Raw genomic sequence first — 20,692 nt, 5'->3', positions numbered from 1 at the left:
TTGCAATCAAGGTACCGTTTCTACCACACAGACATCCAGCACCGTGGACAAGTCCGGCTACTATAAGTATACCAAACCACCTAATCACATCCAACCCTCCCCGCAATTCCCCTCACTTGGACGCCTGCGATTAGCAAGCAAAGCACGCAATCCCTTCGAGCCATGAGGTCTTCGGGGGGTGCATGCGCTAATCAGAGCCGGTGTCTGTCGATGTCGACGCCATGTTCTCCTCGGTCTACATCCGCGATGTTGAGCATCAAATGTGGGATGTCTCCGAGTCAGGTCGTCGTTGGTATACGCCGTGCGATACCGGACGTCAGCGCACGCCATCGTCCGACACCATGTCGCTGTCAGCGTGGCGGGCGCTGTCTTCGAATGAGCACTTGCATAGAGCCGTAGAGTGCTTATCTCTCCGGCTAAGCGTGCCTTGGGATCTGCAATGGCGAATGGATGTGGGGGAATTGCTCACTTGTCAGCAAAGTCGTGCAGATTGAGCAGGTGCGAGAATGTGTCGGAATGGTCCAGCCATGCGTACATAATGAAGGGGATTCACGGAGATTCGGATTGAGATGATATTTCTGGTGATAGAGCAGCAGCTATGCCGACGTCGGACTCGAAGCCTGGAAGAGGTTCGCTTCTAGGGCTTTTCAAGGAGGTCTTCAATTGGTACCCGTCGGCTTATCCTTCGGAGGAGAGAAGGTAGTATACTCTCATGTATGCTTTTTCCAAGTCAAACTAACCATTGCAGACTGCTATTCAAACTCGATGTATCGATTCTAGTATTTGCTTGTCTTTGCTGTAAGCTCCCCGTCAGACAGACGCGAGTTCCTAGCTAACGGTCAAAGTCTTTGTCAAGTATCTAGGTACGGAGTTACTGAGCGCCAGTCTGGACGAGGACTCACGGTATTAGATCAAACGAACATTAGCAATGCCTATGTCAGCGGTCTCAAGGAAGACTTCAATCTCAACGGGAACGAACTCAACTACTTCAATGTCTGCTACTACACCGCATACGTGGTATTCCAGGTCCCGGGTCTTCTTCTGATGTCACGTCCATCACTGTACGTCAAGAATTAGTCTCTATATCTACTCCAGGATGATCGGACTATGCTGATGCATATAGGGCTCGCTGGCTGCTTCCTGGACTTGAGGTCCTCTGGGGAATATGTACCTTTGCCCAGAGCCGCGTCACCAATGTCGGTCAGCTTTATGCCCTTCGGTTCCTTGTTGGCATGTTGGAGGCACCGGTGTTTGCAGGGACTCATTTCATTCTTGGTAGGTGCCCCACGCACTTTCAGGTTCAGAAGCGTGGCTAAGACGATCAGGATCCTGGTACTCCGGCCCCGAACTCTTCAAACGAGCCGGGACATGGTTTGTGTGCAACCCGCTCGGCACCATGGTCAGCGGATACTTGCAGTCGGCAGCATACACCAACCTGTCCGGGGTAGCAGGCATGCCTGGCTGGCGGTGGCTGTTCATCATTGACGGCATCTTCACCATCCCTGTGGCTCTGCTGGGCGTCTTCATCTTCCCGGGCATCCCAGACTCGCCGAAACCGTTCTATCTGACGGACAGCGACATCGCCTTGGCCAAGGAGCGGGCACGGCGAGCCAATATCCGGAGGCCGGGCAGGTTGGGACTGGATGTGTTCAAGCGGACACTGAGACGGTGGCATATCTGGGTGTTTATATTTTGCTATGCGTGAGTTTCCCTTCCTTTTCTTGCCTGAATTAGTGCATGTTTGTACATGTTACGGAGATTAGCTAATGTCCTTCAGATGCATGATCATCTCCTACTACCCCAGCAGCTACATGAACCTCTGGCTCAAGGCCGAGGGATACTCGGTGTCCCAGATCAACGAACTGCCCACTGTCGTCTATGCCATCAACATCGTGGCCTCGTGGCTGGGGTCGACCCTCGCCGCGATCTATCCGACCTGGGTCATCTATACGATCATCTCGGTGTGTTCGCTGTTTTCGACCCTATGCATGATCATCTGGAACATTCCTACGGGATTGAAGTACGTTTCTCGCTGTTCTTCGCATGCATTGGCAGACTCTGACCCATCCAGATTCTTCGCTTGGTATCTCTTCGGAGTCGCCGGATGCGCAAGTCCCATTTTATACTCGACCGTCAACACCATCGTGAGCAACGACTCTGAAGAACGAGCTCTGATTCTGGTATGTCCCGTCCCAAGTCTAACCATCCACCAGATCAGACCTGGCCTGACCAAAAGACTAACTAGTACAGGGCGCCATGATGACATTCGGCTACTCATTCAACATCTGGGTTCCTCTTCTTCTCTTCCCGACTGCGGGACCGTACGGAGCGCCGCGATGGCCCAAGGGCTGGCCCGTTACGTTTGCGTTCTACTTTCTTCTCTGGGCGGGGTTTATTGCTGCGATTCTGATTCATCGACGGTGAGTTCGCGTCAGTTTACTTGGTGGTTTATATTTGATGTCCTGATGTCTGGCTAATGCATGATGGTTGATGGGGATGTAGTGAGACACGGAAAAAGTCGGCTCTGTCGGAAAGCGAAGGGAGTCAGGAAGATGCGGAGACTATTATAGTCGGTGGAGATGGAGATGGGAAGAATGGGAGGGACTCTATGGGGTAGTTGTCGTAGGAGATATATCCCTAAGGGTTACAGGGTTCGATGAAGTTCGCAAACACTTATTACAAGTTGCTCTACATACTTAGTTATATCAAGAGACATAAGTAATGCATTTGATCGTGGTATCCATACACAGAGCTAAAGACAAGTAGGATTTAGTACATATAAGTACTATATATTAAATAGATCGATCATCCTTCACATACACATAAACCACATTCTCACCCGGAAGCCCTAACTTTCCTCATCCCCTACCTAAGCACACACACAACCCCTCAGCCCCCCAAACCCAACCCAAGTGAGTGAGTCAGTCCATCAGTCCATCAGTCCATCAACAAACCCCCTAGCGAGAAGAAGATCTAAAAAACCCCCAAAACCCCCACCATCGCCGCCACCAAAGCACCACCGCCACCACCAAGTCCCACCCCAGCAACAGCAGCGACACCCTCCGATTTACTATCGCCCGTACTCGTGGCCGACGCCTCCGCAGCGCTCGCATCGCTGCCCGAGGCCTTGGTCTTCGACGTCTCCTCTGTCTTGGTTGGTTTCGCAGACGTCGAGGTCGAGACGGTCATGGAGGCGGCTTTTGCGGCGCGGCAGTAGGAGTCGAGTTGTTGGGCTGTTGTGCTGCGGTTCGGGTCGCTGGGACAGTTGTTGTAGCATCTGTTTTTTTATTACTGGAGTTAGTTTGGGGACTTGGGTATGGTGGAGTATTGGTTTGGTATGGGTTTGGATAGAGGAGGGGTATAGATGCGGGTAGAGGTATGAAGTCTGGAGTGTCAAGGCAAAGATGTTTTATATTGATAGAGATAAGATGGACGAGGAAAGGAAACATACGTCAAGACATTATTCGTCTGTTCACACAGACAGTCCCATCGGTTCGGGGTACATTTCTTCAGTTGCGGTTCCATGCGTTCGAGACATGCTTGGACGATTCTGTCTGTCTGTTAGTTCTATTCTGCCTTTTATTTCGGTTCACGGGAGGGTTTGCTCATGGGAGTCTTGGTGTAGAATAGACTGTCTGGTGGGAGTAGAAGATCCGAGAAGATATAGGTATATATCTATCCTGTCGATCTATCTGTGTCTTTTCAGGGTGGAGAAGATGATGGAGAAGATGGAGACATGGTAAGGTATAAGGTAAAAGAGTTAAGATAACATACTCCTTTGCACAAGTCGAGTCCGACGTCGACGAGGTCGGAACCGCAGTCGCCGCGGCAGGTGAAGTCTCGGCCGCAGAGACAGCCAGGACAGAGGATGCCAGGAGGGTGAGAAGAGTGAACTTCATCTTGTCTTTCTGTTGACTGTTGTCTGTCGTGTCTGAATGGAGGTTAACGAAAGAAACAGAAGACGTATGTATAGATATGCCCGAGAATGTAGAACACCTGAGAAAGAAAGAAAGAAAGAAAGAGCAAACGAACGAGGATGGCACCTTTTATCTTGACAGGTTCCTCCGTCCTCCGTAGAGTTACACTTCTATCAGGTGAATCAGTCCGTGCAATATTGACTCGCGCATGCATGTCGCTGAGACACTATTGGCAGCCCAGGTGAGACATCAGAAGTGCCACCACTGCCATTATTGAACCTACAGAAACGGACGTGCAGGAAGAACCTCTATAATTAGACACATCAGAATCAACTCGCTGTCTTACTCGGTCAAAGGGTTCTTGCTCTCGGACTCAAGTCAAATGGTCAGGTCCCTGACAATAATACACAGTATATACAAAGTTCAACCACGAATAATAAAAAAAAAGGGAAGACATGAAAAGAAAGGAGGTTAAATAAGAAAAGAAAAACCATCGAAAGGACCCGCGTATAACATGTATCTGCTCCAAGAACCGCCACATGCAACAATCATCAAACGAAGGGGGGAATAAATCAACGAGAGTCGACGGTGCTGCCTCACACCTCGCAAATCAATACGCTCTCCAATTCAAACTTCTTGCAACGCTTCCGTCTCCATCGGCTGGTTGGGGTTATTATAAAGGGAAGCCCGGGGCTGTATATGTAATGCAAGACATCTTCATTCGTCTACTCCTGGCCGAATCCGAGCGTTTCCTCCACGGCAATGGACATCTTATGCTCCAAAGCATCGTGGGTTTTATACGGCGGAAGATCCAACCGATTGAAACTATTCTAGTTAGTACTATGTGGACAATATTAGGAGGGGGAGAGGCGTACCATGTGTGGGACTTGGGCAGTGCAGCCGGATCGCCCGACTTTTCAATCGTGAATCGTCGCGGTCCATCCGATCCTTGAAGATCCTTGAATCCGTTGACGGGAATACGCGAAGTACCCGTGGTGAACTGAAGCAGTCGAGACTTCTGCTCCGCATCCCACGAGCGGACAATCTTCCAGAAGTTCTGGATCACCTCGTCCTGCTCCTGGTAGCCACGGTAGTCGGTGTGCTTCTTCCAGTCGTCCACATCGATATCCGCAATACCTCCGATCAGCAACTCCAGTTCGCGCTCGTCGAACACATTCACCAGATCCGCCGGGATCAGCTCGTTGAAGCCGGACATGAAGGCATTGAACTGCTCCTCAACGCGCTTCACGATCTTCCATTCCGTCACCAACCTACATAAATTAGTATGGGAACGAAAAGAAGTATAGACAACACGTACTCAACATATTCGTGCTTGTTTTCGTTGGTCACGGGAATGTCCCGACCTCCCGGCTTCAAGTCGATCGTGCGACGTTCGCCAAACTTCTCGTCATCCACCGAGAAAGTCAACTCTAGGATCCCGTCGATATCATTATCGCTGTTCATCCAGTTAGCCAACCATCATCGTTCCGAATGGGATAACCACGTACATGGTCCATGCCAGATTACGGTGCAAGTCTTCGTCGACACCCTCCATGTCCTGCAACGAGACCTTCTTGCGGAGCATCATCTTGTAGAAGGCTCCGATGAAGAAAGAGTCGAGGAAACGACGGTGGAAAATGGCCAATCCAACCACACGTCCGATGAACTTGAAGTAGTTCAAATGTTCCGGGTTGACGCCCGAATGGGGATTAATTTGCAGGGTATAATTATCGTGTGCGGAGTACTCGAATAGACAGTAGAAAGGGTTAAACATTTCGTGCGAAAGAAGGAAAAAGAATTCACTAGGCGGTGATTAGCAAGAAATCGTCAGGGAGAAGAATTTCTGAGAACCAACCGAGAAAGACCGCCGTAGTCCAGACCGTCTTCGCCGTCGAACTTGATCATCAACCGCTTCTTCAAGTCCGAGGCGCTCTGCCGCATAATTTCCGCGTACGAGTCTTCAAAGATGTTGTTACGGCGCACCTTGACATGGCATTGTCCGGACATGATTCGCAAAGCGGGCTGCGACCGGAAGTAGATCAACTTGCGTCTAAAGTCACGCTTGTACTGTGGAACGCCCTGGTCCAGCGACGATGGCAGACGAGGGTCATCCCAGGTGGTCGTCTTGGTGTTGTGGTCGACGAAGTAGACTCGGGCCGTATTCGTCAGACGCATTTCCCACCCACTCGGCAGCGGTCCCAGCTGAGACACGGGCTGTTGCTGAATGGTGGTGTTGTTGCCGTTGGCATTCTGACCGTACATACGGATGTACTGCTGCCGGCGGGGGTCCACCCAGGTCGTGGTCCGGGTGTTGTGGTCGACGAAGTACGGCCGACCCTCCGGGGTCGTCCGTTGCTCCCACCCGGGAGGAAGCTCACCAGTGCCTGCAGTGGTTGCTCCCGTGGCCATCATGGACACCGCGTTGGCGCTCCCACCGGCCGGTGGGGTGGCAGCTTGCTGTTGCGGCGACGGCTGTTGCTGGCTCTCCTGCAAATTCGGCGAGCTGGCGCCCGTTCGGTCCTCCGGCAGCATACGGCTCTGGTGAGCTCGTCGTTCCAGCTGCATGTTGGCTTCGCGTTGGGTGCGTTGCGTTTGCTCGTTATAGTTCGCCGACGGTCGGGTCCAAGTGGTAGTCCGCGTGTTATGATCGACGTAATACGTTCTCCCCAGGTTGTCTTCCCGACGCTCCCAGCCAGCCGGCAGGCGCCCTTGGCTGTCTTCAAAGGACGAGAGGTTGGTGCGAGAGCCTTGCTGACCGTTCGGGGGCGCCGGGGCTCCGTTGGGAGGGATCACCGTACTCGAGGGTCGAGTTCCGGATGGCACGCGCTGCGGGTTGAGGGACGGGTTCGACGCGGCAGCGGGAGAATCGACAGGCGGCGGGGGAGGATGCGAAGTCGATGCCGGGACCTGGGGCACAAGGCCGCTAGATGTTGAGGACTGGAGATGTGACCGGTTCATACTTCCGTTGGCTTGGTTGGTGTTGGGGGTACTGAGGTTAGTAGACAAATTGATGATCAGTTTCCCGTGTACGACAAGGTTGTCGTTGGACTTTTTCAAGTCCCTGGTGAGCATTTCTAGGCGCAAGAAGATGGCCAGGTCAGTGCAAGTTCTTTTTCGGTTTATCAAGACCGGCCACGCCTCCATCGTAGAAGGTCGGATGGCGGCTTGGACGAGAACTCACCATCACCACCCATCTGTAGATCGATCACATCGCCGATGCGGACGTTGATGACGCCAAGGAATCCCTGATCCTTCTTCTTGAACTTTTTCTGGTCGAAGATCTGAATCGCGAGGATGCTGTCTTCGTTGACTCGCCTATGAGTCGCAAAGAACGGGATCAGCCGGGAAAGATTTCCCCACGTCGGGTTCCTCAATAGGTGCTTACAAGTCGAACATCTCATTCCAATACGGATTCAATGTCTTTTTGATCACCGAGGTCGTGTGGGTTTGCTCACCACCGACGGTGGCCACTGCGAACGGATCGGGGAATCCTATCAAGAGAGCGAAGAAAGAAGGTCAGTCACCCCGTCTTTTGGAGAAATACCCGATCGACACACGGAGGGGGGGACATCGACGCAGAACATACGGAAGACATCGCGCTTGTATAGCCCATCCGCCGCGATAACTATAGAAGAGCAAAGAAGAAATGGTCAGTTTTGAATTCCGATCGGATTCCCGAGTCTTTTTATGTGTCGTTCATATTTTTCTTCATGAAAGAAAATGGTGGTGGGGGAGGGGGGGAAGTCGAGTGGGATCTCACTGGTGACCCTGAGGTTCGGCTGGCTGCAATTCCAATGATGAACCCGTTAGCATATTGGACCATCAAAACCACGGGGATTCCTGGCAAATCGGGGGCGATCGAATCGGAGAACCGACGGGAAAGCGGGGACGAAAAAGACTCACGCAGGTAGATTGGAACCCATGCTCAAGGGAAAGAAGAGATGAGGCTGGCGGGACAAAGGCTCCGGAAATCAACGGCCGAACAAGGACGAGCCTGGGAGGTAAATTGCGGCGTGCGCATCCACCGCCGTCCACAGACACGGGACACCGAGAACAGTCCAGGTCTCCCGGACAGGACAGGATGGAGGGAACAAAATTGGGGGGCTGCGTTGGCGGCGAACGGACGGGCGTGGGAGACGGAGAGGAAGAAGGGGAGCGAGAGAAAAGAGACGAGGGGGGGAGGGGAGGGGAAGGAAAGATGGTACGGGATGGGATGAACAAGAGGGAAAAGCAGCGATGAGGTTGGCGATAACTAACTTAACGGGGGGGGAGATGAAGTTGACTAAGGCTGAACCAGAACTACTGTTTAGTTATGGGACTTCCGGGGCTGAGCACCAGTCTTGACGTTGCCTCCGCCTTCGCCCAATCATGCCTAGTGGCGAAGGAGATGTGAAGTACGATCGTTTCTATCTGTCTAATTCATTCTTGATCTTTTTACTTCTACTTGACTACGGAGTACAATTTGCTGGAATTTCTTGTCGTGACTCGTGAGGTTATCCTCGTATTGTCCGTCAACGATCCCGAAGTACCGACAAAGTACCTCGTCGGTACCTCCCAAAGAGTACACCGTAATGCCCTAGGGAAACCCTGCCAGGGATAGATTTCCAATTCATCCTGATGAATCCCGCCGTTTCTCGCGTGGGCGGCTACTGAAAATCCTACAGACGATACAGAAAAAAAACCCCCGCGTGCTGGTCGGCCAAGAAAGGTCTAGTTTCCTGGGGTGGTTCGGGACAAGGCAGCAGAATTCAACGGCCTGAGGACTTCAACAGTTCAACTCGGTCCTGGAAGATCTTAAAATATCTTTAGCTCCCTTACCACTCAGTAGAGAGTAAGAAGGAGTCAGCTTGATGGAACTGCTGGGAATCCGTGACGGAATGGTTGCGTACGTCCAATTACGTACCAAAGCCCATCCCTTAACCCTTCCCTCTCCGTGTACCTCCCGCGTACCCTGCAAGTCCCTCCGGTGCGTTAGGACTTACAGAGTAGAGTAGAGTATCTTTGGCGCTGCCGTGGGTCCCCTTCGACTTCCGAATGAAAATAGCAACCCCGTCTGTCTGTTCCTGGTTTCCCTACTCCGGTATACACAACACCGTCAAACGGTGAGGGCGGAAATGCAATACGTCATCTCACCTGACCCGCTCCGTTCCTGTCGAAGCAGGAGGATTTTTTTACCACCGAATTCAATGCCCCCAATTCATGCTGATTCTCACGGAAGATGAACGCCTGACCGGTGGCCCAGACTACTTAAGACCGAGATTGATTTTGCTTTTTAAAAGAGAGATAAGATATAGAAAAGAAAAACGTAGAAGAATACGATGATATCACAGAAAATCAGCAATTGCGGCGGTCCGCCCATCTTGCCCAGTCCGAAGCTTGCCAGATGGTTATCATACAAGTAGTACACCCTAGTCCCCCAACTCCAAAGATCTGTTTCATGAGATCGGAGAGATTGCCTCGTGATCTTCCAGCGCTTTCGTTCGTCGCGGTCCGCTTTCGCTCCCTCGGTCCTCTCGCGTCGTGCCGTGCGTCGGAGATTCGCCCGTTCGTGTGCTGTCGGCTTGTCCTAAGGCTCCTAGCATGGCTTGCTCTCCTTAATACGGCGCGTAGCCCCTACCCCGGCCGCGGTAGCCACCGCGGTAGCCGCCGCGAGGGGGGAAGCCTCCGCCGCCTCGGTGGAAACCACGTCCACCCCGGAAGCCACCTCGTCCGCGGCCTCGAGCCATTCCGGGAACGTTGGTCCGTTTGGGAACGACCTGAACCGACATCACGTTAGTGGATTTTATTTGGTGGTCTGAGTAGACGATTGGCAGGACGGCACTCACCTTGAGATTCCGGCCGCGGAACACACTCTCGTTCAGAACAAGTGCCTGAGCCACCAGGCTGGGCTCGGCGAACTCTACATAGGCGTACCCCTTGGGTTGACCCGTGAATTTATCCAACAGGATGGTGACGCGGTTTATCGAACCGCAGCTCTGGAAGTGTGCTTGGATCTCCTCGGGCGAAGCTCCGTAATCGACGTTGCCGACGAAAATACTCCGGGCATCAATCTCTTCTTTGTCCTCTCGTAGGTTCTCGGATTGCTGGTCAAGGGTGGCCTGCATTTCGCGCAGCTTCGCAGCTTCGGATTCCATCTCGGCTACCCGCTTCTTCATCGCCGCAATCTCCTCCTGGACATGAGACAGAGTACATTAGTAAGAGGAAACAGAAAGAGACAGTTGGTTAGGTACGGTAGGTATTCGGGAGGCAAAGAGCGAAAGCATCGTGATAAAGCTTGCGGTGTGGGCTCGGAATGCTGGAATCACAAGCCCCAGCGTTGGTTAGAAAAACTTACCTCGTCGTCACCACCCTCCTCGTGAGTCTCGAGGCGCTCATCTTTGATCTCGTGCTCTTCCGTAGTCATTGTGCTTGTATGATGAGGAAGGAGTGTTTCCCTGTCTAATTCAACCCGCAAGTTCGCACGGAGGGGGGAAAAACTCGAAGTTGATCCACCGGATGGAGTAGGCGGGGAAGAGGTTTTTCTTAAGGGAACAGAAACAAAGAACAACCCAAAGCCAATGCAGATGCAGACTCTATGGGTTTGAGGGAGAGAAAGAAAAAGGAGAAATGCGACAAGGAAATGGAGTGAAAGAGAGGCCGCAGGTCAATGAACCTGATACCCGCGTTTGGATCGACGCCGAAGTCACTGCTGCTCTTTTCGGCTTAGCGACTTTTGTCATCCTCTCCAGAGCCAAACCGGGCAGAACAGCAGAAGCTCCTGCTGTGCTCCATGCATTCCGATCTAATAATGTCCTGACTTGTTTCTCTTGTTTCCTTCTTTCTTGCTCTTTCTTTCTTTCTTTCTGCTCTTTTATTTCGATTCTTTTTTTCTATTACAGCAAATCCTTCACCAGAATTCTTCTCCACTGCCACGTGAGACACTAAACCCAGGTGCTTCCAACTCTTTACATCGGATATGCTTCTGGTAGCACAACCACAGTTGGATTACCTTCATGAGCAATGTAAAGACGATTCTCCACGCTCGCAGCAGCACGGGATGTGCCCATTCGTCGAGAGGTCCCGCGTGTCTTACAAACCCCGAGCAACAATCATGTGAGAGATAGAACGTCAAGTTGAATTAGAGTGTCGTAATCGTGTCTGTTTCTATGGCGTATATACAAGCAAAGAAAGGGGGATGGAACGTAAGAAAGTCAACTCATGAGGACGGGACGTTGTTCTTGCGGTACGAGACCTTCTCGACGGCGACCGTTTCGACCCCGTTAGCGTCCGTCTTGAGCTGATAGACATACAGCACCAGCACGTCTCCTTGGATCTAGACGGGCGCGTTAGTATTGAAGCAAGGCCGTTCCGGCGAGTCTCACGGGGCGCACTTACGTCCATTAAGCAGAAACTGGGCGTCGGATCCTCTCCGTCAGCCCAGTAGCCCGTGCTCAGGGCACCTGTGGCACTTCCGGGGTTCACAAAGAATCTGCCCTCCATTTCAAAGGCCTCGAATCGATGGGTACCGCCCCAAAGTAAGATGTCGACATCCATCTGGCGCGCCGCAATCAGCAGGGCGTCGGCGTCGCCCGGCGGGATGATGGTGTGGCCATGGGTGAAGCCGATGCGGAGGCTGCCGTGGGTCACGACTTTGGAGAGCGGAAGGTTGGGGGAGTCAACGTCGAAATCACCCTTCACCAATTGCAAGTCGGGGGCGACCTGGCGGAGAAATTCAAAGGTATGGCGATCGGTCAGATTGCCCAGGCACAAGATCTGGCCAATCTTGCCCGGCGTCAGGAGCTTGCGGAACTACAGATGGCGGTCAATTGAGAGCGGTCGGATGGAAAGGCCAGGGACGAGCGGGGTCCGATGAGCTAGAGGAAGCAGGACGGTGCGTACCTTGGCCGGAAGATCCTAGCGATGGCAAGTCAGTCGGTCAGTCAGGAAACGGGAATAACAGCTGCATGAGCGGCGGAGAGCAAGTCGGCGGCCACTTACCGGAGCGCGATCAGGGATGAACAGGTCACCGATGACCAGGACTAAGCGCGAGGTCATTTTGGAGGAAAGGAAAGATTGGCGGGAGGGAGGGGAAATTCAACGGCGCATAGAGTGGACGGAAAGTAACCGATCCAGAAGGGAGCTATCACGATGCGCGCGATAGAGCAGCAACCGCAGGTCAGCTTACGACGTAAGGCAACTAAGGCTAACTACTTCGTTCTCCGTTACTAAGATACATCCATGGATGCCTGCTTCCTCAGGTGTCGTCGCGGGGAAGCCTCACCGCCCGCCCAACCCTAAGCCCTACTTGGACCAGTCTATCTAGTTATGTACTGTATGTACACATAGTTCTTTGAACTTCATACTGCTATAAGGCATGCCATTGATCGAGATTACTTGGTCATTCAAGATCGAATTGCTGGTCTGTCAATGGTGCATATCTTTACTGGCACCTATCGTGGCCATGACACATCAGGCTGTGTCACTGGCGATATATACTTCGGGAAGACTCCCGATGCCGCCACGGATCAAGCCGATCTACTTTCATACTATAACTCCTTGTAGCCTCATATTACATACATTCTCCCCTCCAATTTTCCAGTCCAAATCATGACTCAATTCTAGTCGGCGGACGGACGACGGCGGTGATCGTAGTACGGAAGGCGCCGCCCGTTCTTGAATAGCTTATGAGAGTAATAGTCTATAGACTCTCTTCCGGCCGATAGACGCGGGTGAAGACTTAATAATCCGGGGGAAAATTCCAACAAAAGGACAAATATCAACCACCACCCCTTTTCTTTCCCTGAGCAGAGGGTGTCGACGGCCACAATCACTGCAACTGCATCTTCTAGTCCTCCTTGTCCGTCTAGAGTATAGATACACTTCCCACGAACCATTCATTAACCAATAACCAACGCAACCGGCGATCCCCGACCCGACTTTCCCACGTCTGGCGGGAAACTCAAAGGGAACCTTGTCCACTCACTCGTCCTTCTCCTCACTCTTCCTTATCCCCGCGGGCTCTCGGGTCAAGAGCCGAGCATCTCGGAACGGTGGCCACCAAACAGACGTCGCAGCGCCTGAGTTTGATCTCCAGACACCTGGATCAACGCTTGCCGCTGCCGGAGCTGAACACCCCCTTCTCGACCGAGAGGAACTCGCTCGCTCCCGACGATATCGAATATAAGCCCCTCGATCGCTCATCTCCGCCCTCCCCTTCTCCTCCCTCCTCTTCATCCCACCCTTCTGACTCTCCCCCCGTCACCATGTCGGCCCAAGCTCCTCACCCTACTCTCTTGATCCCCGGTCCCATCGAATTCGACGATGCTGTGCTTCAATCCATGTCCCACTATGCGTGAGTCTTTCCCTTCCCCCCCACCCTTCCCCGCTATACCCCTCATATACATCATCGTCATCTTCCAACCCCGGGAATGACTCGAAAAAATAACAAATAAACAACCAAACAGTCAATTTGAACAAAAATAAAACTAACGTTGTGTAATAGTGAGAGCCATGTCGGACCCGGCTTCGTCAAGACCTTCGGCGAAACATTGAGCTTGGTTCGGAAGCTCTTCCAGTCCACCAGCCCCGCGGCTCAGCCCTTCGTCATCTCCGGTAGCGGTACTCTTGGCTGGGATATCGTCGCCTCCAGCTTGATCGAGAAGGGCGAGAACGCCCTCGTCCTGCACACCGGCTACTTCGCCGACTCCTTCGCCTCGTGCCTGCAAACATACGGCGCCAATGCCACCCAGCTGAAGGCCCCCGTCGGAGACCGCCCGTCGTTCGAACAGATCGAGCAGGCCCTCAAGGAAAAGCCCTACAAGATCATCACCATCACGCACGTCGACACCTCCACCGGCGTGCTGAGCGACATTAAGCGCGTGGCCGAGATCGTGCGCCGCGTCAGCCCCGAGACCCTGGTGGTCATCGACGGCGTCTGCAGTGTCGGCTGCGAGGAGATTGCTTTCGACGCCTGGGACATCGACGTCGTGCTGACGGCCAGCCAGAAGGCCATCGGCTGCCCGCCCGGCCTCAGCATCCTGATGCTGTCCGGCCGCGCCCTGGACCGCTTCAAGACCCGCCAGACCCCTCCTTCCTCCTACTACGCCTCGCTGGGCAACTGGCTGCCCATCATGCAGAACTACGAGAACTTCAAGCCCTCCTACTTCGCCACCCCGCCCACCCAGCTCGTCCACGCCCTGCACACCACCCTGTCCCAGATCACCGCCCGCCCCATGGCCGAGCGCTTCGCCGTGCACGCCCAGGCCTCGGACCGCGTCAAGGCCGCCGTCGCCGAGCTCGGCCTGACGCAGCTGGCCGCGAAGCCCGAGAACCAGGCCCACGCCATGACGGCCATCTGGCTGCCCGAGGGTCTGGCCCCGCCCGACGTCCTCCCCGGTCTGCTGAAGCGCGGCGTCATCTTCGCAGCCGGTCTGCACAAGGAGGTGGCCACTAAGTACATCCGATTCGGTCACATGGGCGTCAGCGTCACCTCGGGACGCCAGGATATTGACAATGCCATTGCGGCTCTGAAGGAGGCTCTCACGGAGGCCAAGCAGGCCAAGGGTTTGTAGATTTTTTATGGTCAACTTTTCCTATTCTCACGTAAATAGTCAATTATAAAAGGATGAATGTACGAATGAGGTTCTCTCAATACAATGGAACAAACATAGACATTAAACACCTGTCATACCCTGCAACTGGGAAGTATAGACTACCGTACACTCCAGTGAAAGACTAACCAGATCTAGTTATTACTTCCTGGCCCGTCATCTAGCCCCCATTTCACATCTCTATGCCCTACGTTTCCCGCATCTGTAACCCTCATACGGTCGCTTTTTTTAGAACAACAACGCAGACCGCCAGACCCGACCGATCGACTGCATAAGGCAGACACGTGAAGCAACCTACCTAGGCATGGGTCTCGGTCTCATTTCCCAAAAACCGGTACCAAAGTATCAGTAAAATGAGAATTACCTCGGTAAACAATCTAGGTCAGGTAGGAACATGTGACTGAAGCGGTGATATTCGTACATAAAACATAAAAATACCTGGATTATCAAATACACGGAGAAGAATACCTGCAAATGGGGAAACAGAAGAAAAAAGAAGAAAAAAAGAAAACAAAACAATTAATAACAAATCCTGACTCGTAACGGCCATGCATCCACATCCACCCAATCACTTCGGCAAGAACGACACAAGAGGACGGGTGATCTCAGAAAAAACACTAAAAATTACAAGGAGAAGTAAGTTGAGTCTTTAAGGAGAAAGAAAAGAAAGAGAAGAGAAAAGAAAAAGGGAAAAAAAAAGAATAGGGAACAAACACCGAGCATCCAAGATAAACGGGGGTATGAAGAGTCATGCTTGGCACTTCTCATGCTTTCAATCAGCTTTCTTTACAATGACGTTAACAAGAAGCAAACAACTATGGATGATGCAATAGGACTTTCGTCAATATCAAACAAGCCTGTATACTTTTTTTTGCCGGATTTTTCTGGTCTTTGTGCGTGTTTCTTTTTTTTTTTTTTTTTAAGTTTGCTTTGGCGGTTACCCTCTCATCATCATGATATACCCCGTCTCTAGGCTATGCTTCTGTCTCTCCCCTACGTAATGCCAGGGGTGCCCGCACATCGGTCACATACTGCAAAGCTTCCAGCATAGGGATCAGATGGAGGAGTCCGTTGTCGGTAGGGTCATTGATCCAGCCTTCGATGGGAATGGCATTATCTAAATAATGGAGTATAGTGTTAGTGATTTGACGACAGGAGCAAAACTTGGAAAGATGGGAATACGGTACCTTCGTGAAATATGTAGCTCATGGGACTGTTATCCAAGATCATTACTTTACTCAAGTCAGGTTCCACCGAGCTGAGGTCTTTGATATACGCGCCGTTGCGGAACGTGCAGTGCTGGCGGTAATACCGAGCGTGGAAGAATTTCCGCTCTTGTTCCAGCCAGTCGATGACGGGATCGGCGTATTCTTGCACGCTAGCGGTGAATATGACAAGCTTATACCATTTGCAGATCTTGCGAAGAAAGTCATCGCAGTGTGGCCGCTTGTGGACGTAGTAGAGAATGGGGTGTTGCGGTCCTAGAGTCGTGGGCGGAGCTCCCGGAGTCAAAGCAGTGGTCATCGGCGTGGCCAGCTTGACTTCAACCATATGGCCGCTAGACATACGACCCCCCTTGGCCAGCGAATGGATAAGAGTTTCGTCCAAGTCAAGTACCAGGGTCTTTTGAGGGACCCGGGACCCGCGCGAAGTAGCAGTGTACGACGGGATACGTGGCGGGATGAGCGGCCGCGGAGGCACCGGAGAATGGGGGTACCTGGTCACTCGATGCACTGATGGAGACGTCGGAGACTTTAGATTATCGAGGTTGAGCGCCCCTTGCGTTCCATTATGCGAAGCCGACGATGACCCCAGATCGGCGCTCTGCGCTCGACGGTGTCGTTGACGTTGCAGGGCTTCTTCGTTGTGCAGTTTGATCCGGATTGAGCGACGAGGAGCGCTCTCATCGGACACCGGCTCCAAGCCCGTAGATTTCGCCTTCGAGGTCCGATGATTACCACTCGTGAGGCCCTTCACGGCTCGACGATCATTATCCGATTCGGAGGTGCTGGATGCGATCGACTCCCGGGATGCGTGGCCCTTGAACTTTCGGGCAGAACTGCCTCGCCGATTGTTGCTGGTCCGTTTTGGGGAGCTGCCTCTGCTGCCTGTTGCCTTGGACCCGAAAACCGCCTGGCGCAGCTTCCGGACTGGCGCCATAGGAGAATAATGGCCGTTGTCATCCCGGAAACACTGGGCTGCGTATATCCCCGGAGCTGCCAAAGTAGATAGGATAAACTTGATTGTTTCGGTGATCGCATCAAAAAAGCGCTGAGCAACCAGGCCCAGAGAACTTTTGGTCACAAGCGAACCATCCTTATGGATTCCGCGGATTAGCGACGTCTTCTCATCGAGGACATGCTCGAATGAATCCCCAACTTCCGTCGTCCCGGTCGCATCGTCACCAAGTTTCTCAGTAGCATCTAGCGAATGGAAGTCGTTGCTACTGTAAGACCGGAGTTTTGCGAGATCGCCCGGCGAGCTCGGGGGAGGAAGGTCACCTTGCGAACGAGATCGCTGACGGCTACGGCTGGAATTTGAAGATTGGCCAATGACTCGGGACGAGAGGATATTCAAAGAGTTCATCTTCCTACGCGGCCCACGGGTGTCCGGGCTGGCGCAGGTATCTACAGCAAGCGAAGAAGCGCGAGTCAGCCATCGTACAACAACAGATCATAGATTGACCGAGATCGAGCCAGGAATAATAAGGCAAATCGCTCGAAACTGACGACAGCAAAAATCTCGATTAAAACTTACCTCAATGCGCCAGTCGACAGCCCGTGTTTCGGAAGCAACCGAACTCCAGTCTTGTTGAATGGGGGCGGTCGAGAGGGAAGAGGTGAGATGAGAGGTCAGACGAGTTAAATGACCGTAGAAGGAAGAAGCGGAGGGAGGAGGAAGGAGGGAAGGTAGAAAAGAGTCGGAGGGCGAGGATTAGGGCGAGGGAGAGAGAGAGAGAGAAAAGGCGTTGGGGTCGAGGATGACGGCGAGGTGTGGGGAGAGGAACGGATGGATTGTCCGGAGATGGTTTGCTGCTCTACTTTTTAGTCTCGCGTTGGGCCGAGCATTTCTGCGCCAATTTCTCCCTCGTCGGCACATCCCACCTCCTCCCCTCTCTTTGTCCTCCTCGCTGCTCCCCACTCTTCTGCACGTTTTTCTGTCTTCTTCGACACCCTCCTGGATTTTATTGCAATCCATCGGTAATATTTTACCCCAAGAATCCCCAAATTAGTCAGTGTTCTGGTACGCCGTGCAAAGTTCTTATCCGTGTGCGGTCATGACTCAATCCTGCTAACTGCTGGCCCCAGGGAGCTGTTGACGAGTCGCCAAAGATCGAAATTTGAACTTATACCCTTGCGAAAGAACGACTCGAAATAAAAAAGAACCGCAACTATGCCGGCCACGCCTGCGGCGTTAACGCCCGGATTGGCGTCCTTCCTCAAGTCGCTGAAGACCAACCCGATCGACACATCCATTGACAATCTGATCTCGTACGTTGCTCGCATAGTCACCCCGTCCCATCCCGGGCTAATGCGCAATTCAGGCTACTAAAGCGAAGACAAATTCGTCACTCCCGATCATGCGCCACGGCGACCGCTTACCTCCTCCTCCGTGTCATCTCGGCCTGCAGAACGTCGGACGCCGCGAAACTGATTGAACGGGTCCAGAGTGTGGGAAGACGGCTGGTGGCTGCTCAGCCGAGAGAGATGGTGGTTGGGAACGTGGTCAGACGTGTGCTCGGTTTGATCCGTGACGAGGCCGAGGACGACAGAGAAGCCGACTTTACACTGAGCGAGACCGGCTCTGAAAGCCAGCCGCAGACCCCGCGTGCTATGGATGGTGAGTCTCGCTCATTTCACGGACATGACTCGCTCGGCCCAGGCAATTAATCAGCGGCATTATATTTAGATCCCTCGGAATCCATGTCTAGCCGCTTCGAAGGCTCCGATCGATCAGCTTCCCGACCCACGGCGGCCTTGTCTGCGCCGATTTCTATGTTCAGTCTTCTCTCACACCCAGAACCCGATCCATCGCTGCCAGGTACGCCGGTGTCGGCCTCGCCCTCTGGTCGCTTCTTGGGTCACGCACCCAACAAGGACGTTCGGGCGGAGGTTCTCGAGGGTATCAATGAAATTATCGACGAGCTGGGCCAAGTCGACGACCAGATCGCCGCCTATGCCCTCGACCACATCCACTCCAACGAGATTATCCTCACGCATACCTCGTCCACCACCGTGCAGAGGTTCCTGCTAAAAGCTGCTGCCAAGCGCAAGTTCACAGTCATCCATGCCGAATCCTTTCCCAACAACCACGAGGCGACGCACGCCACCGTCAGTGGTGCCAACCCCAACGACGACGAGATTCTGAGCACCGAATCGTTCCAGAAACCATTGATCGCTTTGGGTATCACGGTCATCTTGATTCCCGACTCCGCCGTCTTTGCTTTGATGTCGCGAGTGAACAAGGTGATTCTGGGTACACACTCGGTTCTCGCCAACGGCGGCCTGATCGCTGCGGCCGGCACTCGGGTCATTGCTCGCGCCGCCAAGGTGCACCAGACTCCCGTCGTGGTGGTTAGCGGTGTATACAAACTCAGTCCGGTGTATCCATTCGACTTTGACTCGTTGATTGAGTTTGGCGACTCCAGCAAGGTCATCGGCTACGAAGATGGCGATCTCGTGGACCAGATCGACGTACAAAACCCGTTGTACGACTATGTTCCGGCAGAGCTGGTTGACCTTTACATCACTAACTTGTGGGTTTCCCTGATTTATCATATCGTCTTTAATTTCTTTGACAAGGTGCTAACTTGGAATCACAGGGGCGGTCACGCACCATCGTATCTGTACCGCATTGTGTCCGACCACTACCGCAAGGAGGATATTAACTTCTAGTTGTGATCACGATGGAAACAAACAAAATAAAAAAATAAAGAAGAAGAACAAAAAAGAAACAAAAGAAAAAGAAGGAATCAAATGGCTATTTTATTCTGTACGGACAAAGTACGAATTGAAAACAGGCGTAAGGATAAGGATGGTTAATAGACAAAATACGAGGCAATGAATATCCATGGATGCTGTGACGTATGGAGGGCTTGAAGGACACCTCAACTATTGATCTAATAAGTCCATCTGAGACAAGTCCAGAGCAAATAGGAACGTGATACCAGGCCAATGAAAGTTAGTTGCAGTCTAGATGCTTGCTACAAGTATACAATCCCACGGGAGTTCGGTTATTGTTTTTTTGAAGATTTGATATTTTAGGGCCCGTCCCAAAGAAATCAATCATGGCGCCATCTTTTTTATGAGTATATCAATCGTAGTAGCTGCAATATCTGGTATTTGCAGGGTCATCCGTCCTGAACCATAATTTCCAGACCATAGACCGAAGACAGATCCCGTTGGTATCTCCCCCATCTTCTATGGAATGGGCCCCATTGCTCCGCTATCATTTCCGTTGCATCTCGTTCGTGCACCTTCTCTAAGAGCGGGGCTTCTCCTTCTTCTCCTTCCACAGGGCCATAAGACCGACACCCGAGACCTTGACGACCTTGAAACGGACACCGGGAATATCACCCTTGGCCTTACCCTTACGACCGAAACCGGCGAGGAGAACCTCGTCGTTCTCGTCGATGTAGTTCAGGCAACCGTCGTTGGGGACTGTAGAGAAATTGACCGGTTAGCATGCGTTTGTTGTACAGAGCACAAGAATCAGGCCATCCGATCGGATCCACTCCTTTCCGCCACCCGTTCGAGATTCATCCGAGAACCCCCCATAAAATTATCCCATCCGCATCAAACAAAAATCCACTCCGCATATCCAGGATCCGATCGAGTATATTGGCCATCGTATATACCAAAAGGGAAAAAGAAAAAACCGGGCTACCCACCGAAAGCGGCGACCTTCTTGCCGTTCTTGATCAACTGAACCTTGACACACTTTCGGATGGCAGAGTTGGGCTGCTTGGCCTCAACACCGACCTTCTCGAGGACGATACCCTTGGCGTGGGAAGCACCACCGAAGGGAGAGGACTTGTAGGCGGTACCGAGAAGGCGCTTCTTGTAGTGCAGATCGGCCCAGCGGTTGTCACGGCGAGTGGTCGCGAGCTTGCGCGCGGCGTTGAGACCACGGGGTTGTCCCTTACCCATCTTGGCGTATTATGTTCGGAGGACGGTTCAACTGTAG

The 20,692-nt window shown here is 52.6% G+C and overlaps 9 protein-coding genes across 9 annotated transcripts; 3 read left to right on the top strand and 6 right to left on the bottom strand.

The window, feature by feature from the left end:
• Nucleotides 1-598: 598 nt before the first annotated feature.
• LDX57_003500 (uncharacterized protein) lies at nucleotides 599-2,477 on the top strand (the record flags this gene model as incomplete). Its single annotated transcript, XM_046085149.1, has 7 exons — nucleotides 599-699; nucleotides 749-798; nucleotides 857-1,061; nucleotides 1,124-1,275; nucleotides 1,326-1,701; nucleotides 1,778-2,020; nucleotides 2,072-2,477. 7 exons carry the CDS (start codon nucleotides 599-601, stop codon nucleotides 2,475-2,477), a joined length of 1,533 nt encoding a protein of 510 aa, XP_045941112.1.
• A 496-nt stretch (nucleotides 2,478-2,973) lies between these two features.
• Nucleotides 2,974-3,899, bottom strand: LDX57_003499 (GPI anchored serine-threonine rich protein; the record flags this gene model as incomplete). Its single annotated transcript, XM_046085148.1, has 3 exons — nucleotides 2,974-3,277; nucleotides 3,452-3,550; nucleotides 3,775-3,899. The coding sequence occupies 3 exons, from the start codon at nucleotides 3,897-3,899 to the stop codon at nucleotides 2,974-2,976; spliced, it is 528 nt and encodes a 175-aa protein (XP_045941111.1).
• A 743-nt stretch (nucleotides 3,900-4,642) lies between these two features.
• LDX57_003498 (NEDD4 family E3 ubiquitin-protein ligase) lies at nucleotides 4,643-7,840 on the bottom strand (the record flags this gene model as incomplete). Its single annotated transcript, XM_046085147.1, has 10 exons — nucleotides 4,643-4,742; nucleotides 4,793-5,188; nucleotides 5,236-5,373; nucleotides 5,426-5,719; nucleotides 5,773-6,991; nucleotides 7,099-7,232; nucleotides 7,303-7,408; nucleotides 7,504-7,542; nucleotides 7,678-7,700; nucleotides 7,821-7,840. 10 exons carry the CDS (start codon nucleotides 7,838-7,840, stop codon nucleotides 4,643-4,645), a joined length of 2,469 nt encoding a protein of 822 aa, XP_045941110.1.
• A 1,671-nt stretch (nucleotides 7,841-9,511) lies between these two features.
• On the bottom strand, nucleotides 9,512-10,072 carry PABN3 (polyadenylate-binding protein; the record flags this gene model as incomplete). The annotated part of the gene is made up of 2 exons (XM_046085146.1): nucleotides 9,512-9,673; nucleotides 9,743-10,072. The coding sequence occupies 2 exons, from the start codon at nucleotides 10,070-10,072 to the stop codon at nucleotides 9,512-9,514; spliced, it is 492 nt and encodes a 163-aa protein (XP_045941109.1).
• A 1,040-nt stretch (nucleotides 10,073-11,112) lies between these two features.
• Nucleotides 11,113-11,951, bottom strand: vps29 (vacuolar protein sorting-associated protein 29; the record flags this gene model as incomplete). Its single annotated transcript, XM_046085145.1, has 4 exons — nucleotides 11,113-11,229; nucleotides 11,292-11,705; nucleotides 11,796-11,810; nucleotides 11,895-11,951. The coding sequence occupies 4 exons, from the start codon at nucleotides 11,949-11,951 to the stop codon at nucleotides 11,113-11,115; spliced, it is 603 nt and encodes a 200-aa protein (XP_045941108.1).
• A 1,208-nt stretch (nucleotides 11,952-13,159) lies between these two features.
• On the top strand, nucleotides 13,160-14,467 carry LDX57_003495 (alanine--glyoxylate transaminase; the record flags this gene model as incomplete). The annotated part of the gene is made up of 2 exons (XM_046085144.1): nucleotides 13,160-13,248; nucleotides 13,399-14,467. 2 exons carry the CDS (start codon nucleotides 13,160-13,162, stop codon nucleotides 14,465-14,467), a joined length of 1,158 nt encoding a protein of 385 aa, XP_045941107.1.
• A 1,013-nt stretch (nucleotides 14,468-15,480) lies between these two features.
• On the bottom strand, nucleotides 15,481-17,092 carry nemA (Nem1-Spo7 phosphatase catalytic subunit NEM1; the record flags this gene model as incomplete). The annotated part of the gene is made up of 2 exons (XM_046085143.1): nucleotides 15,481-15,623; nucleotides 15,694-17,092. The coding sequence occupies 2 exons, from the start codon at nucleotides 17,090-17,092 to the stop codon at nucleotides 15,481-15,483; spliced, it is 1,542 nt and encodes a 513-aa protein (XP_045941106.1).
• An 807-nt stretch (nucleotides 17,093-17,899) lies between these two features.
• GCD7 (translation initiation factor eIF2B subunit beta) lies at nucleotides 17,900-19,401 on the top strand (the record flags this gene model as incomplete). Its single annotated transcript, XM_046085142.1, has 4 exons — nucleotides 17,900-17,997; nucleotides 18,051-18,346; nucleotides 18,416-19,262; nucleotides 19,329-19,401. 4 exons carry the CDS (start codon nucleotides 17,900-17,902, stop codon nucleotides 19,399-19,401), a joined length of 1,314 nt encoding a protein of 437 aa, XP_045941105.1.
• A 586-nt stretch (nucleotides 19,402-19,987) lies between these two features.
• rps23 (40S ribosomal protein uS12) lies at nucleotides 19,988-20,655 on the bottom strand (the record flags this gene model as incomplete). Its single annotated transcript, XM_046085141.1, has 2 exons — nucleotides 19,988-20,166; nucleotides 20,397-20,655. The coding sequence occupies 2 exons, from the start codon at nucleotides 20,653-20,655 to the stop codon at nucleotides 19,988-19,990; spliced, it is 438 nt and encodes a 145-aa protein (XP_045941104.1).
• Between the last annotated feature and the right edge of the window lie 37 nt (nucleotides 20,656-20,692).

This window comes from Aspergillus melleus (assembly GCF_016097325.1).
Source record: "Aspergillus melleus strain CBS 546.65 chromosome Unknown contig2, whole genome shotgun sequence".
Lineage (NCBI taxonomy): Eukaryota > Fungi > Ascomycota > Eurotiomycetes > Eurotiales > Aspergillaceae > Aspergillus > Aspergillus melleus.
The sequence above is the reverse complement of the archived record's forward strand: the minus strand, read 5'-3'. Positions and strand labels throughout refer to the sequence as shown.